Source organism: Naegleria gruberi (genome assembly GCF_000004985.1).
Source record: "Naegleria gruberi genomic scaffold NAEGRscaffold_17, whole genome shotgun sequence".
Classification (NCBI taxonomy): Eukaryota; Heterolobosea; class Eutetramitea; order Acrasida; family Naegleriidae; genus Naegleria; species Naegleria gruberi.
This window is the reverse complement of record NW_003163310.1, coordinates 439,009-455,589: the sequence shown is the minus strand read 5'-3', so window position 1 is coordinate 455,589 and position 16,581 is coordinate 439,009. Positions and strand designations below refer to the sequence as shown.

Here is a 16,581-nt window from a genome sequence, read left to right as displayed (position 1 = left end):
ATTTGCCAAAGAATACAAATTGTAAAGAATCATGATGAACCTTGTTCTGCTTTATATTATTTAAAGAACAATGAACATGTGATGAACTCGGGATTGCAAAATCAAAATTGAAAAAAATGTGTATTGTTGCTCTTCATACTACCACTGGTTCAAATTGTTGTGATGCAGCAACTTCATCTGCAAGATATCCGTTCATTATGTTGGCGAATCGAGATGAAGAATATGATAGACCGACTTCCTCTTCATTTTCATTAATTGATGATTGCATTTGCTGTATTACTGATTTGGTGTATGGAAATACTTGGATGGGGATAAATATTGATAATGGAAATATGGCTATTCTAACTAACGTGGATGATGATTACTCAACGAACAAACCAACACTAGAATTGTATAATAAGGATGTAAATAATCAATTAGTAGCAACTGAGGAATGTGTTACTGAAACTAAAAAACCAGCTAAAATAATTAGGAGCAAACTCCTAATCGATTTACTAAAGCATAATGATTTGATGGATCATATTAATGAATGCGAGAAGGATTGGCTAAAAACAAAGGGTTTTATAATTATTTGTGGAAATTTGTTTGACATGAATAAGGACTTGATTTATTTTACAAATAGAATTTTCGCTAGAAATGAAATGGGAAAACCATTGTCTCAATGGCCTGAAAAGTTGCAAGACAAACTGATCATTCAAAGTTTAGACAAAAATTCGACTCATTGTATTTCAAATTCATTTTTAAATGATAATCTGTGGCAAAAAGTAAAAAGCCTTAAAGAGGGAACAAACCAAATATGCAAAGAAATGGTAACAGATGATAAAACTCCTGATCAGGTTGTGGAAACCTTAAGCAGTCTTTTAAATATAAGGAATATTAACAAATATGAGAATAACTTCATTTCAATAGAAGATGCTCATTTATTCACGGATGAATATATGACACTCCATAATTTTAGCGAGGAATTAGTCGAACTAGTTCAAAAATATAGAACATGTACAGACCTTACTGAGAAGTATAGTCTTGAAAGGAAGATTGATATTCATCTTTATGATAGAAGCACTATTAACGAAGTGTTTGTACACTACAAGTCCAGATTTACAAACTGGAAGTCTAAAAGTCAATCCATTGTAATAGTTGATGCTTTTGAGAAGAAGGTGTACTTTTATTTCAGAGATGTGAACGATTATTCAACAATGGATGAAGATTTAAACAAAAAATTGAATTGGATATGTAAGGAAATTGATTTCAAGAATTAACCAACTTTATAAACAAGTAATCCTTTGTAATTTCTTGTGTTTGGATCAGTTTTTCCAAAAACAGTAACGTTAGGGTCAACACCGGTTGTGAATGAACATTTACAATTACCTCCTCCCTTATGACTGTGCATTGTAGTGCCAGAGTTAGTTCCTGTTATCATTAAATCAATAGGCATTCCTTTGGTTGCAATTTCTAGAGTGTATGTTGAGTTTTTAGATAATTTACCAAAATTAGGAGTGACCAAGGAAAGATTAAGGGAACCAAAGTCTGAATACATCGTTGGAAAACCTCTATCATCAACCTTAGCTGATGGACTCACCGTGAACATTTGCTCCAAACCCATTCTAATTTACTTCCCTTTTCTCCAACAAACACTCTGACAGAATATTTTACATTCTTTTTTGGGAAACAAATCTTTGCTGTAATTGTGTCCTTATTGTCAGAATATGTGACATTGACAGCATCCCAGAGAGCTGTTCCATTCTTTTCCTCACAGAGATTGATCAAGGATTCAGTTCCTGGAAAAACTTTCATCACAATTTCACAAACATTTGAATCAGTTAAAGTATAAAGCCCATAGGGATGGGAAACACAACTCAATCCATTGCTGAACCCGTTGCCTTTAATAGCAACTCTCTTTTCATATTCTTCCTTGGTTACAGTTTTTGGTAAGAGTTGCCACTTGGAATCGTCTGGAAAATGCTCTGCAATGAATTCATATGGACTCATAAAGAAGTACCTATCCACAAATCTTCTTTCAAAGGCTGATCCCCATTTTGAGCTACTGTTTGGTGCAAGATAGCCTGATCCCCAAGTTGACTCGATCAATCTATATTGACCATCTTCAGTTTTGATGGCAGACCATGCATGATTTGAAGCTACTGGCGCACCAATCACATAACCAGCTCCTTTTGCACAACCTGATATTGTAACACACTCCATTTTACAGCAGTCACACATCTTTTTCAAAATATCAGAATATCCACTGCACACAGCTCTTCTACTCTTAAAGGATGTGTCTGCAGTATAATGTGCATTTCCAGAATACAGACCATCTACATCATAGTCAATATTATATGTAATCCAAATGTAAAGTGACCTAGCTTTTTCTTCCACAGTATTGTAGGGAGAAGTTAAATATTGAGCAAGTCTCTCAATAGAAGCTTCCTCAGATTTAGGTGTATTCCTAGCTCTCTTATCTATTTCAGAATAATTAGGTTCATATTTTCTAATTCTTGAAGCATCACATTGAAATGGTTGTGGTTTAAAGTTATCAAAATACTTATTCTGATGATTATTGACAACTGTTACTTCTGCTTTCTTATCATTCACCTCCTTCCTTTCAACAGCTTTCCTATCATTGGCATCTCTCTTATCAATATTACTTGTCACAGTACTTGTTTTTGTTGTTGTCTTTACCACAGGTTTTGAAACTGCACCAACATTTCTCGATTTGTTTGTATTCGTAACTGCAGAGGGTTTCATTGAATTTACAGTAGAATGATGTGTGGTTGGGGTTGGTTTCTTAGCCACTGTTCTCGTCTGCACAGTGCTTGAAACAACTTTGGTTGTTACATTGGATGATGTGGTTCCACTAATTGGATTTCTTCTCTTAATAGTAGCGTGAGAGTCATTATCAAGAGCATTGTACATTGATGCTATTTTACCCACCTTTGCATTGAGTCTATTTCCAACTCGGATGGATTTATCCTCATTGTTGTTAGTATTATTATTGGTTGTTCTATTATAACTCATTATGATGAAGATGATGATTCTTAATGTTAGTTGATTAATAATCAAATCAAACCAAACAGAATATAACGATGATTAATATCAAGGCTTTTTTTCTTATAATTTCTCTTGTTCATATTATATCAAAGTGGCCGTTAAAAACGAGTAGATGCAATAATAATAGATGTTCATAATCTCTGTGCTCATGATCTCTATTAAGAACAAGAAAATGTTTTTCTTTTACAGCCTTATGATGATGATGGTGCTGATGCAGAGAGAATCATCACCATTAGGTTCATCCTTAAATGTTGCCAAAAAAAATTACGTTAAATGATGGAAGCATGATATTCAATAGAGATAAATATCCACTATTCACTCTTCAATACATTGCCCTTACCATCATAATCTTGTTGTTGACCGGATCAGTGCTAAACTAAATAATAAATTTCTAAGGGTAAATGATGAAAAAAACGTGATGTAAATTTTGTAATTGGTGCAATTCAGAAAAATAACACACTACAGTTCAATCACGTTTCGGAATGTGCCAACTCTTGAATGGACAATACTATTTCAAATAGATAATTCAAATGTCATATCACGAAAAAAAAATGTTAAAATCAAAGAAGGCACTGTTAACACTTCTACTTCTACTGTTCTGTTGCTTTACTTTCCTTTCCACATGTAATGGACAAACACTTCGTAATCAAAAACAACTTGAATCTGCAGTTTTTCAAAGCTATTCATCACCTAAATATGGATATTATGATCTTTACTATTTGATTATTCCAAAAAATGCTCTTGTCAAAGTAGATGTTGGCAGTTCTGATAGTTTGACAGTTTATTTCAAATTAAATTCCGTACCAACACAAACAAGTTATGATGATAGATATGAATGCAGAACTTGTTATTTCTCAAATACTTATACAAGTAGAAATTCATCACTTACTTATCAGACGTTATATATCGCAGTTGCAGCTCAAAGAAATACTTACTATTCTTATGGTATTACAGGATATACTTTTCCATCAGATTATTTAATAAGTATTAATTCAGGAAAATCAATCACATCTACTATTTTGACAGTTGGCAGTTGGGCATTCTATCAAATTATTCCATCTTCATCAATAATTTCATCATTATCATCATCAGATCAATCAATTATCATTGAGAGAGGTTTGGATTTTGGATTTGAATTTTATTCTCAGGAATTCCCAAGTCCAAATTACAGTGACAATACCATTTATAATAATAGATTGAATGATACTAAAGTTTCACTTAATTTAGGATCGAGAAAATATATTGCGGTTGTGAATAGAGGTAAAAATCAAACCTTGAGTACTACTAGAGCTGCTACTAATTTAGGAAGTAGTGATATTTCCTTCTTTGAACCTTTTAGAGTTGTCGTTAGAGGTGAAAATAATGAAAGAGATCATTATCCATTCGAAACTTACAAATTTTCAATTGCTACTACAATATCAAATTCTATAATTTTGGATGGTGGAAGTGGTGCTGTGAATTCATTGATTATTTTTGTGTATTTCATTCCATTTTTGTGTTGTTGTGTTGTTTGTGGATGTTGTTGCTTTTTTATTTATAGAATTAAAAGATCAAATTATTAATAAAAATAAAATTTCAATTATTTTAAATACTTTTGCATTAATTTTGTTAATTTTATTATTTAATATTATTAAAACAAAATAGAAGTATTATTAATTTATTTAAAATGAATTGAATTAAAATAATTTAAAATTTATTTAAAACAGCAACACATTTTTTTTAACATTTTCTTAATTAATTCCTTAACTTTTGAAATGACCAAATCGAATGGTTGTTTCATAACCTTCCACAATGAAGTACAAAGATTTGAAATTCTCTTTGTAAATGATTGAGGTCTCGATTGCCATAAAAGTAAATAAGCAATACATCTCAAACCAATTGCAAATACAGAACAAATGATAAATAAAAACCATTTGTTATTCCATGAATAACCCAATTGATTTAAACTCTTATTAATGTAATAATCATTTGCATTGGTATTTAGTTCATAAACAAATAAAATTTCCCTAATATATCTAATATAGGATATATATGGTAATAAAGGAAATGGTTGACTCATATCACTGAGTGATGGTAAACTAACAGAAGCTCCTGAAAACATATAAAACAGGAATATAACAACTGCTGTTGTAATTTGTGTTAATTCATCTCTTAATATTATTGAAATACTATATCCAATTGGAAAACTAATAATTGATAAACATAGTAATATTCCAAAATAAAATCCAAAATCCATATTTGGCAATACCATCAAATAAAACAAACTAGTAAAAGATAAAGAAACCAAAACCATCTGAGAGAATGCCAACACATCCTTTACAATAAAATAAACAAGTGAATTCAAACCAGATTGAGATTCTCTATCAAAATTCAACTTTTCTCTTCCAAAAACTCTCAAAGCACTCATTGAAGATGTTAAACTAATTCCCAAAACTAGTAAACTAGTCACTGATGAAATATGATCCATTTGTGGTGATGAGCATTGTAACATCTTTTCAACTGGACAATTTAAAGCAATATCCTTATTAGGTGATCCAACATATAAATGATTTCTATTATTCACAAATAGAATTCCAATTAATAAACCTGCAACTGCATTCAAAAGAATGTCAACAATGAAATAGAACCAATCAATTCTCATTTGAATGAAAGTTCTGTACATGATTGCAAGGGATTGGACGAGGAAGGTAGAAACTGATTGAGGATAGATTTTGGCAGCATGTGGACTTGAATATTGAGAAAGGACAAAGTGATTCTTTTCATGTTTCGAATAAATATATTGCATGACTTGGTCGGCGGAGATATTGTCGGGACTAATATAGTATTGATGGTTGCTGGCAATTTCATGTTTGATTCTGTCAAGCGAGTCGAATCTTAATAATTTGCCTTCTTTGAATAGCATTAAATGTGTGAAACAATTAAAGGCAGTTAAGGAAGGTTGATGGATGACAGCCATGACAGTTTTGTTTTGCTTGTAAGTGGCAAAATCTCTTAGTGAGCGACATAATTCATTGGCTGTGGTAACATCTAGACCAGTAGTAGGTTCATCCTATTTAAATTGTTTTCAATATTTCATATTAAATGCAATATTTAAATATTATTAAATATTATTGTAAAAATATTACAAAAATAAATTACTTACCAAAATGAGAATTTTAGGAATGGTAACCAATTCCAAACCAATGTTAACTCTCTTCTTTTGACCACCACTCAATTTCTCATTCAAAGTATTTGCATGTTGTTCCAATTGTAAAACTTCCAAAACAGTTTCGACAATCTTGGAATGACTTGCACCAACATTTTTAATCATGGAACTAACCAAAAAAGATTGTTTTGGTGTCATGAATGGATGGATAATATCTGATTGTGGAACAACTGCAAAAAGTCTCTTCATTGATTCAGAATCTACCTTAAATCCTGATATGGAAACAGTACCTTTGGAAATACCACCTGTTATACGTTTGGTTAGACAATTAATAAATGTTGTTTTACCACTATATTAATATTTCAATAAATAATATGAATAATATTTTGTAAAGTGTTAAAAAAATAATTTACAAACCTTCCACTTTCACCCATAATGGCAACAAAACTTCCAGGAGGAATAACTCCACTCACAGGATGTAATATAGTTTTCAAAGAGAGTGAATCTTCAGCTGTCTCAAAACTCTTAAATGACAAATCATTAAATTGAATCCAAAAATCAAAATCATTTGTTCTATTACTATAAATTCTGAATACTCTCTGTAAGGTAATTGGTAGAAAATCAATTAATTCACCACTGGAAGAAACCAATCGTTTAAATCTTGTCATGCAAGTTAATGTGAAGAGGAATAATAGGAAGAGACAGAGAATGGAGACGAGAATGTAAATACTCTTCTCCATTGAGCTTGTTTCTATATAGTATGAAAGGGAAATGGAGAGAGGGAATGTAATTTCAGATAATGGCACATATCTGTCTTTTAATTCCAATTCTGTAATGGTATCCAAACTACTATTTTTGGAAGGTAAATTATTTTTAAATTTTCCATAATTAGTAGTACTATTATCATTAAAAGTATACAATCGAACAGCAAATTGAAGACCCTCTGTCGATGGCAAATCCATTCCAGGTATTAAAAACGGTACAGGAATCTCCAAATCATCCTTCAATGACAAATCCAATTGTTTAAAACCAGATCTCACTCTTGTCGATAGAAAATAATTCACAGAAAATGGATCAATAACTCCACTAGCATTAAACAATGAAAATGCCACCACTCCCTTGAAATAATACAAATCAAATGGTACTGCACTCGAGTAAAAAACACTCACCAAATGTTCATCACCAATCAGGAGGGACGAATTGACTTGATAAGTTCTCTGAATGTAACAAGTTCTGATTGGTTGTTGAGTTTCCTTGATGAGAAACCATTTTTCTTCACATGTTAGGGCTGATTGAAACATTGACTCGGTAATGTTAAAGTTAAATTGTTGAGCAGAGTTTCCAATAGAAATACATTGAACGAGAATGAAAACAATGGTGGCAATGGCAAACATGGCATAAATGGAGAGGACAAAGAGAACGGCTAGGATGGTACCACACCGCTTGGAATTTGATTGATAGTAATATGTCATTTTTTTTTTATAATATTGATATGAACACTAATAGTGACATGTTCGAATATTGTTTAGAATAACATTTTGAAAGTTAGGTTGACACCTTCTTCTTGTTGGTCTTTGTGTTCAATATTGATGATGCAGTTACTGTTGTTGTTGGAAATCAAAACGTGATATTATTGTGATCACGTTTTTACCTGAAGTGTTGCATCTTTAAATTGACATGCCTTTTCACATTTTGATTTCTTGATACATTTAGAACTAGTATACAAAATAACATTGAACGGTTCAATAATTTCTTCATATTTTTATTAGAAACTGGCCTTTTTGATATTGACATTCGAATAAGAATCTGTTTGTGCACCAATTTAAAACGTGATAGTATCAACAGTTAACAACAAGAAGGTGTCAACTAAACATTGCACCAATTAATTTTAATACATATCATCATTAAAAAAAACGCACTCTTCACTCTCTATTCGAAACAACATGTTGTGGGATGCACTAACCTCCATCTCCCTCGTTATTTTCTTCACATGTGCACTGATTGCACCACTGCTAGCCATCATCAATGCCATTTTTCAAAATAGAAAAGTTCTCTTCCAGAAAGTAGTTTCGAATAATTCATACTGGTTTCTAACAATTGTGAAATCATTTTGGTTTCTCACAATTCTCGTTCTTTTCTTTTTCACATTTAATTTAATTGCCTCTCTAATTATTATTAATGTTTCAATGGAAAAAGTTAGGGAATTTTCTAGAAATATCGAAAGTGTTTCCTTTTCTGATATTACCAATAATTCTACTAGAAATTTTTGGTTTAAACAAGTGAGAATTAATCCATTGGATAGAAACAAGACGAATGTATTAGAAACTGTGATAAACAAGACGAAACCAAGTGATTCAAATGTATTGCTATTTTTATATGCAATGAATGTGGAAACTAATTTAATATTTTTCAAGGATTATTCATTATTTCAGCAATATAATCAATCTATAAATGGAAGTTTGGATTATTATACACCAGATGTTACAAATGTGGAAAAAACTTATTCAGGATTTTTTACAAAACAATGGCGGTTGACTAGTAATGATTTTAGAAATAATCAAACAATTATTACTCAATATAATCAAACAATTATTTTAAATAATACCAAAAATGGAAATAATACTACCAATAATGGAACATTAACTATTACAAACACTACCCTCACAACAACTAGTACTAATACTAGTCAAATATTTAATCAAACTTATACTATTGCCATTAGAATTAAAACATCAAATTTTGAATCTGTCAAGAATATTAGTGGACTATTTCACTTACTTGTCGACGATTCTCAAACTTCAATTTTAAATGACATGTTAAAAATATTTTGGATTACAGTGGTGCAGATTATTATATGTTGTGTGGCTTGTTTTTATATTCATGAATCAATTTCTAATTTTGATCCAGTGAATTATCAGGAATTTTTATTTTCTTGGCTTTCCATAGTTACCTATTTTGGAAAGTCTGAAAAACCTTCAGGTGTTAATATTGTTTTTAAAAATCTTAAAGTGAGTGGACCAAAAAGAACATTATTGAAAAATGTTTCAGGTTTTATTCCTGCAAAATCATTTACTGCAGTCATGGGAAAGAGGTAAGAATTAAACAAAATTATTTTTTAATTTTACATTTATGGAAATTTCCTATTTGGAATTTAATTTTCTATTTTTAGTGGATGGTATGTCGAATAATAAGTATAATTTTATTTGTTCACTTTCGAATGTGATGGCAATAACTAATGGCAGTCAATCACAACAAGAACTTTTAGCTACCAGTGATATTGCTGCTAATTCTAGTAATAGCTTTACTACTAATATTGGAAACAGTAATAGCAATATTGTAATACGTCATGTGCCATTCTATGTTCAAGCTGTTGCATGTTTATTGAGATGTTTCTTACAAACTATTCACCAATTGACTACCTTATTGGGTGATTTAATTTTAAATGCTATTGGTGGTTTCATTATTGCTGCTTTATTTTCTGGAAATTTAGTTTTCCAAGGACAAAGTTCTAAATCCATATACGATTCATGTCCATCTCAAATGAAAGAAATTTGTGGACAACCAAATGTTGATAGTATTACAGGATTTACTGGAACTCTTGTTTTGGCCATGAGCTTGACATCAATTATGAGTTCATTGAAAATATTTGGTGCTGAGAAAGTTAATTTCCGAAAAAGGGAAATTGAAAGTGGAATTAACACCATGGTATATTATTTTACCAAATGCATCTATTCATTGATTTACATTGTACTTGATGCTTTATTCTTTACATTGGCTTTTTATTTCATTGTAAAACCAAGAGAAACATTTGGATTCTATTTTTCATTTACATTTTTAGCAATGTTTACAACATTTCCAATTGGATATATCATTTCAACTCTATTAAGTGAAAGTGTTGCACAAATTACTTGTGTAGTATTTATTTTTATTAATTACATGTTTGCTGGTTTGACTCCTTCACTTCCAGAACTTTCTGGAATGCCATTACCATTTCCATTTTTACCTTATTTATCATTTTTGAGATATCTCAATGAATTGCTCTATGTTCATGAAATTGCTCACTATAATAACATGTTTGAAAAGTCAATTTCATTGAAGGGATATGTGAGAGAGTTGGATAATTTTTACATTTCCATGATTTTGAGTTTTGCCTTTGTTTTCTATTTCATTGGTGCTTTGGTCATTTGGCAATCATGTCCAGATTCTCTATGTTTTAGTATTAAATATCAAGGAGAGAGAATTATTCAATGGATTCTGTTGAAATATCATGAAATTACACAAAAAATCAAATGTTGTAAAAAAGATGATTAAATATTTCCAATTTCACATAGTTAACATTCTCTTTTCCTCAGATATCTTATTAATATCTAGTTCATTGTAAATAACTCATGATGTGTTTAAAACTTGAAGATTAAATTCCAACATTCAAAATATCAAATTCAAATTCCGATGATAATTCTTTCTTTAATATTTACTCTGTACTTTCAGGTTCTTGTTTTTCTTCATCCTTAGTTTTTCCATCTGTACTTGTTGTTTTAATTTCAACCTGTTCTCCATCTTCCTTTACTTCCTTTACTTCCTTCTTCTCATCAGCTGCTTTATTTTCCTTTTTAAGATCTTGCTTTTTGGCGTCCATCTTTTTCTTCTTCTGCTTATTTTGTTTCTTGTTTTCTGTTCCCTTTCTCTTCTTCTTATTATCAACATCATGTTGTTGAGGTGTTGATGATGTATTATTATTATTAATATTATTATTATTTAATTGTTGTTCCGATGATGATGGTTGAACTTCTTCTTCAGTTGTATTATTATTACTTGCACCGCCACCACCCTTAGCAGCTAGTTCCTTCTCTTTGAGTTTCTGGGACCATCCTTTTCCCATGTTTTTGCGGGCTCTTTGCTTGGTTCTTCCCATTTTTTTTTGAATATTTAAATTGTAATAAATATGTACAATTTAATACTATTAAACTATTAAACTATTACAATACTACGACAAATTAATAAATGTTCACACTTCAACTCTGCATTGCTCAAGCAAGGCCTCAATCAAAATTATTTTGTTTACAAAATGACCTACTTGTATGATCACAGAACTTCGCAACAACTACCAAATAAAAGTTTGAGCTAGAAAGCATTTCAACATCAACCAAAAAAAATATTCACAACAATGAAGAGAGCTATTTGTAATTTCGCATCAGCAGCTGCATCTTTGCATAGATCGGCATCCTCCTCAGCTACATCAGCTGTTCTATCTCATCAATTCAATAATACAATGTCATATTCCACTAATAGTACCAATAATAAACATGTTGGTAAATATCCACAAGAATATTTGGATTCCTTTGAAATTTACAACAAGTTGAATGCCAAGTTTAGAGTGGCTGTTGTGAATACTTGTAATATGAACTGTTTTTTCTGTCATAATGAAGGAATGGAAAATCCACGTTCATTGGGTGATAAAACACCAATTAAAAAACAAGGAAAGGAACCATTTCCGGTTGGAGAATTGGTTAGAATGATGAATGATTTTTGTGATCTTGGTGGTACTCAATTGAATATTACAGGAGGAGAACCATTGGTGAGAAAGGATATTGTTGATGTGTTAAAATCAATTGATAAGAAGAATACTAGAGGTATGTACAAATTGTTTTGTGTGAAAATGTAATTATCATGAACTGTTTTGGAAATAGTTGTTCTCAATTCAAATGTGCTTCTTGCTGAGAGATTGTTGAGAGCGCCTAAAGTTCCACAAGTTGATGCAATTTATGCCTCATTGCACACAACTAGAGAATCTGATTTCAAGAAATATCTTGGAATTAATGCAGGTGCTGAACAAGTAATGAAAAATATGGTCCTATTGAAAGAGCATGGCTATAGAGTTCAAATTAATTATAGTTTGGGAGATTACAATAAGGATGAATTTGAAAATGTTTTGAAATTTGCTCTTCCTAATAAGATTGATTTGAAAGTAATTTCCCTTATTAGATCTAATTTGGATAAATCTCAATATTGTAATCCAGATGAAGAAAAATCATGGACAAATCCAAAGTGGTTGGAAGATTTGATGGAAAATAATGGTGTACAAGTTTGTGGAACTCGTGAAGGTTTTGGAGGTCGTGTCAATATTTACAAAACCAATGATGCCTCAGATCACAAAGTTGAAATCAAGAATATTGGCAGAGGAAGATTAATGACTGATTATTGTAATGGATGTAGATTTGCAGACAAGTGTGGAGAAGGTATTTACGCTGTAAGAAGTGGTGTTGATGGAATTTGGAAGCCATGTGTTCTCAATAGTGATAAATTCTCTAAAATGGAAATTGAAGATTCATCCAACGATTACAAGATGCAAATTTTGAGTGTCATTCATAATATGGTCAGTGATTGGAAGAATCACAAATTTGTTGAAGGTAGTCCACAATAATTCATTTCAAATATTTATGTTTCTCTGCTCTTCCTTTCATTTCCCAATAATTAGTCTTGTATAGTCTCTTTCCATCAATATTGAATCGTTCCCATGCTTTTAGAAATCTCTCATCAGGAAATGCAAAGAAAGAGCTCTGTAAATTAATTGATACAATTTCAAATAAAGCATGATTTGATTCCTTCCCCAAATACTTCAATCTTAGTTCACCAGCACACTCTGCATACTCCAATCCATCTTGACACAGTATTGAGTGGCCAGATTCAATACGGGTTGAATTAACAAGCAAGGATTCCTCCTCCCTCTCATCACTACTCACTTGGGTGAGTTGTTTGTCAATTCTAATAAAATTCTCATTCAATCCAATCACATAGTTGCAACACCATAACGATTTGTTAGCCAGTAAGATTTCCATTTGTAAATTATTATTAAATAAATTCCAACATTTTACGATTGAATTTTTCTCATCAATTTGATGATCATCGGAATGAACGGAGAGGCAATTACAAAACTCCAAACAATTTACATTTTCAATTTTAATGCTCTCTCCGAGGTTAATTGAATTTTTCAAGGAAATTAATTTAGTTTTTGATGAAATGATGAAAAATTGTGTTTGATCAAATTCTTGCATTTTTTTTAATTGTAAACTGTAAATTCTTTTGATTACAATTCATCTTTAACTTGACTTCTTCGTTGTTCTTTAAAATCGTTGCCTCTTGTGATTGCTTCAAGTAAGAGAGATAGTATTTTCTTGTCAACTTCAAAATTCTTCTCCTTATTGGTATTGAATGGTACAAGGAATATATTGTTGGCATCAAATCCTAAAGATTTCTTAACAGTTTCAATAACTATACTTTCATTATTGGTTGAGAGATGAGTCACACCAATAATGGGATAAATTCCATGAATGGAAATTTCCTTAATGAAATTCTTAATACTATCCTGAAGTAAATGATCTGAATCTATTGATGGTTGAGAAACGAGCAGGACAATAGCATGAACCTTATTGTTAATCTTATTGTCCATCTTCTTGTTGGCAAGTCCTTTTTCAAATTTTTCCTTTTCTGTATTTAGTAAAACCTTATTTTGTTTAACAATTGCATCTTTGGTATTATATTCAAGCTCCAAATCAGCCAACTTATCCAAATTATCCTTTTTAAATTTAATTTCTTTCTTTCTCTTTTCAATATACGAATTCCAATCATTATTCTTGACATAGTTCTGTAACTTTTGTTGATGTTCTGGCGTATTGTGTGCAAAAAAGAGATTTAACAAATATTCCTCTTCAGTACTCATAGTTTTCAATTCGAATACAATTGCCAACTCTCGCAGTCTTTCCTCAAGAAGCTTGATATCAATTTCTGATCTCTTAATATTTCCTTCAAGGTAAATATTCGGATTTTCACCTGATAAAATCAATTCAATTGCCTCTTTCGAATTGTAATTATATTTTGTAATGCCGACAGTGTCCAGAATGGTAATATTCGAAGTAATTGAACTATCTGTTGAATAATCCATCACATTCAATCTCAATTTGTTTAGTTCAATTGTGGTGTGATTGTTATTGACTAGAGCAGGAACTGTAAACTTGACACGATCTGTCACACAAGTATAGAACGAGTTGACAAGAGTACTTTTACCAGATCCAACATTTCCAGCAATTAGAATGTTAACATGATTGAGTTCTGGATTATTCTTTCTATATGCTTTGAATACTTGCTCGGAAAATATTTGTGTGGATAGAGGAATAGTTACACTTTCAATATTTTTGGAATTACATGTCAAATCCAAGTTCAATTGTTTTGGTAATTTATCGACATTTGAATGGTCATGATGAACTGGAGTAATTTCTATTTGGAATTCATTATTTTGAATTGATTTCTTTGTAATTGTAATTCCTTGTTGAGATTTCAAATAATAATCTGAACTAGTTCCATTCGAATGTTTAGTTTGTGAAAGAATGACAAGACAATTGCTGTGCGTATATTCTGTGATGCAACCTGATGAATGAAGTTTAAATCCAACTTTTAATGGAGATGACAATAAGTACTTTTCTCTCTTGATGTGATAGTCGTGTATTTTCAAACAGGAAAGGTCGTCTGGCACTCTGGCTAATAGTTTCGAATAAAATACAAGCCATACAAGCAAACCACTGAAAATAAACAAGAAGGCAATATGTCCAAGATGTTTAGGTTCCATTTTTTTAAAGTGTGTGGTAAACGTGATGTTTAATCAAGCTCCAATTTTACATGAACTCAAACGTGATGATCAATCAATTTGTCATCTGCCAAAACAACATGTCATTATGCAAGTGGGTAAATCACGTTTAGAAACTATAAAAAAAATGGTGCAAGCTAATTCCAATCAAGATTCACAATCTGCAGACTCACCAATCAAAGAAGATTCATTCGAAAGAGTAGAGTATTCTGAAGAAGAAACCGAAACTAAACCAGTTGAATCAAGTTCATCTAACAACGTTGAAGAGGAAACTAACCAATCTCCTTCTTCAACCTTGTTGGAGGAAAATTATCAAAAACTGAATTCGAAAGTTGAACTGTGCATTGCTCGCTCAGAACAGATTGAATCTCTTAAAGACCAAGTTGACCAATTGGAAGATCAATATCCATCATTTGATGAACTGCAACATGAAAAGGAAAAACTGGAGAGAAGAGTTGATGAAAAGATGGAAAAATCAGAACATGCTGTCATGGAGCATGTCAGTGTGGCATTTGATGGGTTGAAACAGAAAATTGAACAAGAACAAATTCAAATTTCTACAAATGTGAAAGATGTAGAAAATAATTTGAAGAAGGAAATTGAAAATATAGAGAGCTCTCTATCAAACAAGTTTACGGGAAAGATTCAAGCTTCTGAAGATGTTATTTTACAGCATGTTTCCAAGTTAGAAGATCAATTACAAGACAAGTTGGTTAGACAATCGAAAGAATTTAAAGATAATCAAGAATTGATTGCAAATGAGGTTAAAAGAGAAATTTCTGACAAGATTGAGAATTCAGCATTGAACTTGGAGAAACAGATTCTAAAGATTTCTAATGATATCGAGACTAAAGCATTAGAATCACAACAAGCATTGAATAATAGTTCAGAATCTTTATCAACCGAAATAGAAAGTGTTAAGACTCTTGTTGAGAACTCAAAAGAAAAGTTCAATAACATTGATGAAAATCTCAAAGCCATTGCAGAAATCAGGAAACAATTACAAGAATCCAAGGATAATTTTTCCAAATTTACCAATAGAATAATGTGGTTCTTTTGTATTCTTGTTGCCTTAATAGCAATTGTGTTATTCAGAGTGATTCCTTCAGAAAGCACCATTAGATATGTGGAAAAACCTGTTGCTCCATTGATAAGAAAATGCCAATGTAGCCAATCTGGTACTAATTCTCAGCAGGGAAATATCTTAGCAGATGCCAAACCTCAAAGAGATTCAAAACTTGATTTTGTAATCAATGCCAAAATTTCCATTTTCGGACAAGGACACAATCATGACAATCAAGAAGAGTTATTGGAATTTTTAGGAGATATTATTCCAAATGTTCAATTTACTAGCAATATGGGAGAAAAGTATGACATGAATATTGTAATGAAAAATGTTGGAATTAGAAGATTGGAGGAAGACATTTCGTTTGTTGATTGGAAAGAATTTGAAAGGAAATTACCAGTTCCACAACCTACATTGTTTCTATTCGTTCATAACGTTGAAAGTATTCCAGCCAATCCACTTGCTTTCTTATTAAGAGACTATATTAGGAAGTTTCCACTTTCATCATATGTTGCTGAGATTAGTTATGATACAGGAATCAAGAGTTTCCAAACATTGGAATTTGATTTGAAAGAACATATCAAATCAATTGTTTCTGATTTGAAAAAAAACAAAAAAGTAAAATAAATTTCAAATTAAATTAAATTTTGATTTAAAATTAAATTTAAAAAAAAATACTTTACA

The 16,581-nt window shown here is 31.1% G+C and overlaps 10 protein-coding genes across 10 annotated transcripts; 6 read left to right on the top strand and 4 right to left on the bottom strand.

Moving 5' to 3' along the window:
* Positions 1 to 116: 116 nt before the first annotated feature.
* NAEGRDRAFT_48253 (uncharacterized protein) lies at positions 117 to 1,259 on the top strand (the record flags this gene model as incomplete). Its single annotated transcript, XM_002678645.1, has 1 exon — positions 117 to 1,259. The coding sequence occupies one exon, from the start codon at positions 117 to 119 to the stop codon at positions 1,257 to 1,259; it is 1,143 nt and encodes a 380-aa protein (XP_002678691.1).
* On the bottom strand, positions 1,250 to 3,086 carry NAEGRDRAFT_57719 (uncharacterized protein). The gene has a single exon (XM_002678531.1). It carries the CDS (start codon positions 3,013 to 3,015, stop codon positions 1,576 to 1,578), a length of 1,440 nt encoding a protein of 479 aa, XP_002678577.1. The 5' UTR covers positions 3,016 to 3,086; the 3' UTR covers positions 1,250 to 1,575.
* Positions 3,087 to 3,599: 513 nt separating this feature from the next.
* Positions 3,600 to 4,610, top strand: NAEGRDRAFT_66290 (uncharacterized protein; the record flags this gene model as incomplete). Its single annotated transcript, XM_002678644.1, has 1 exon — positions 3,600 to 4,610. The coding sequence occupies one exon, from the start codon at positions 3,600 to 3,602 to the stop codon at positions 4,608 to 4,610; it is 1,011 nt and encodes a 336-aa protein (XP_002678690.1).
* Positions 4,611 to 4,726: 116 nt separating this feature from the next.
* Positions 4,727 to 7,665, bottom strand: NAEGRDRAFT_79337 (uncharacterized protein; the record flags this gene model as incomplete). The annotated part of the gene is made up of 3 exons (XM_002678530.1): positions 4,727 to 6,097; positions 6,191 to 6,542; positions 6,611 to 7,665. 3 exons carry the CDS (start codon positions 7,663 to 7,665, stop codon positions 4,742 to 4,744), a joined length of 2,763 nt encoding a protein of 920 aa, XP_002678576.1. The 3' UTR covers positions 4,727 to 4,741.
* Positions 7,666 to 8,379: 714 nt separating this feature from the next.
* NAEGRDRAFT_66288 (uncharacterized protein) lies at positions 8,380 to 9,288 on the top strand (the record flags this gene model as incomplete). The annotated part of the gene is made up of 1 exon (XM_002678643.1): positions 8,380 to 9,288. The coding sequence occupies one exon, from the start codon at positions 8,380 to 8,382 to the stop codon at positions 9,286 to 9,288; it is 909 nt and encodes a 302-aa protein (XP_002678689.1).
* A 127-nt stretch (positions 9,289 to 9,415) lies between these two features.
* Positions 9,416 to 10,504, top strand: NAEGRDRAFT_66287 (uncharacterized protein; the record flags this gene model as incomplete). The annotated part of the gene is made up of 1 exon (XM_002678642.1): positions 9,416 to 10,504. One exon carries the CDS (start codon positions 9,416 to 9,418, stop codon positions 10,502 to 10,504), a length of 1,089 nt encoding a protein of 362 aa, XP_002678688.1.
* Positions 10,505 to 10,664: 160 nt separating this feature from the next.
* NAEGRDRAFT_48251 (uncharacterized protein) lies at positions 10,665 to 11,105 on the bottom strand (the record flags this gene model as incomplete). The annotated part of the gene is made up of 1 exon (XM_002678529.1): positions 10,665 to 11,105. The coding sequence occupies one exon, from the start codon at positions 11,103 to 11,105 to the stop codon at positions 10,665 to 10,667; it is 441 nt and encodes a 146-aa protein (XP_002678575.1).
* A 252-nt stretch (positions 11,106 to 11,357) lies between these two features.
* Positions 11,358 to 12,614, top strand: NAEGRDRAFT_48250 (uncharacterized protein; the record flags this gene model as incomplete). The annotated part of the gene is made up of 2 exons (XM_002678641.1): positions 11,358 to 11,823; positions 11,881 to 12,614. The coding sequence occupies 2 exons, from the start codon at positions 11,358 to 11,360 to the stop codon at positions 12,612 to 12,614; spliced, it is 1,200 nt and encodes a 399-aa protein (XP_002678687.1).
* A 663-nt stretch (positions 12,615 to 13,277) lies between these two features.
* Positions 13,278 to 14,813, bottom strand: NAEGRDRAFT_66284 (uncharacterized protein; the record flags this gene model as incomplete). Its single annotated transcript, XM_002678528.1, has 1 exon — positions 13,278 to 14,813. One exon carries the CDS (start codon positions 14,811 to 14,813, stop codon positions 13,278 to 13,280), a length of 1,536 nt encoding a protein of 511 aa, XP_002678574.1.
* A 25-nt stretch (positions 14,814 to 14,838) lies between these two features.
* Positions 14,839 to 16,539, top strand: NAEGRDRAFT_57718 (uncharacterized protein; the record flags this gene model as incomplete). The annotated part of the gene is made up of 1 exon (XM_002678640.1): positions 14,839 to 16,539. The coding sequence occupies one exon, from the start codon at positions 14,839 to 14,841 to the stop codon at positions 16,522 to 16,524; it is 1,686 nt and encodes a 561-aa protein (XP_002678686.1). The 3' UTR covers positions 16,525 to 16,539.
* Positions 16,540 to 16,581: the final 42 nt, after the last annotated feature.

Coding starts and splice junctions, on each gene's coding strand:
- NAEGRDRAFT_57719 (XM_002678531.1), bottom strand. CDS start 3,015: ATGAGTTATAATAGAACAACCAATAATAATACTAACAACAATGAGGAT.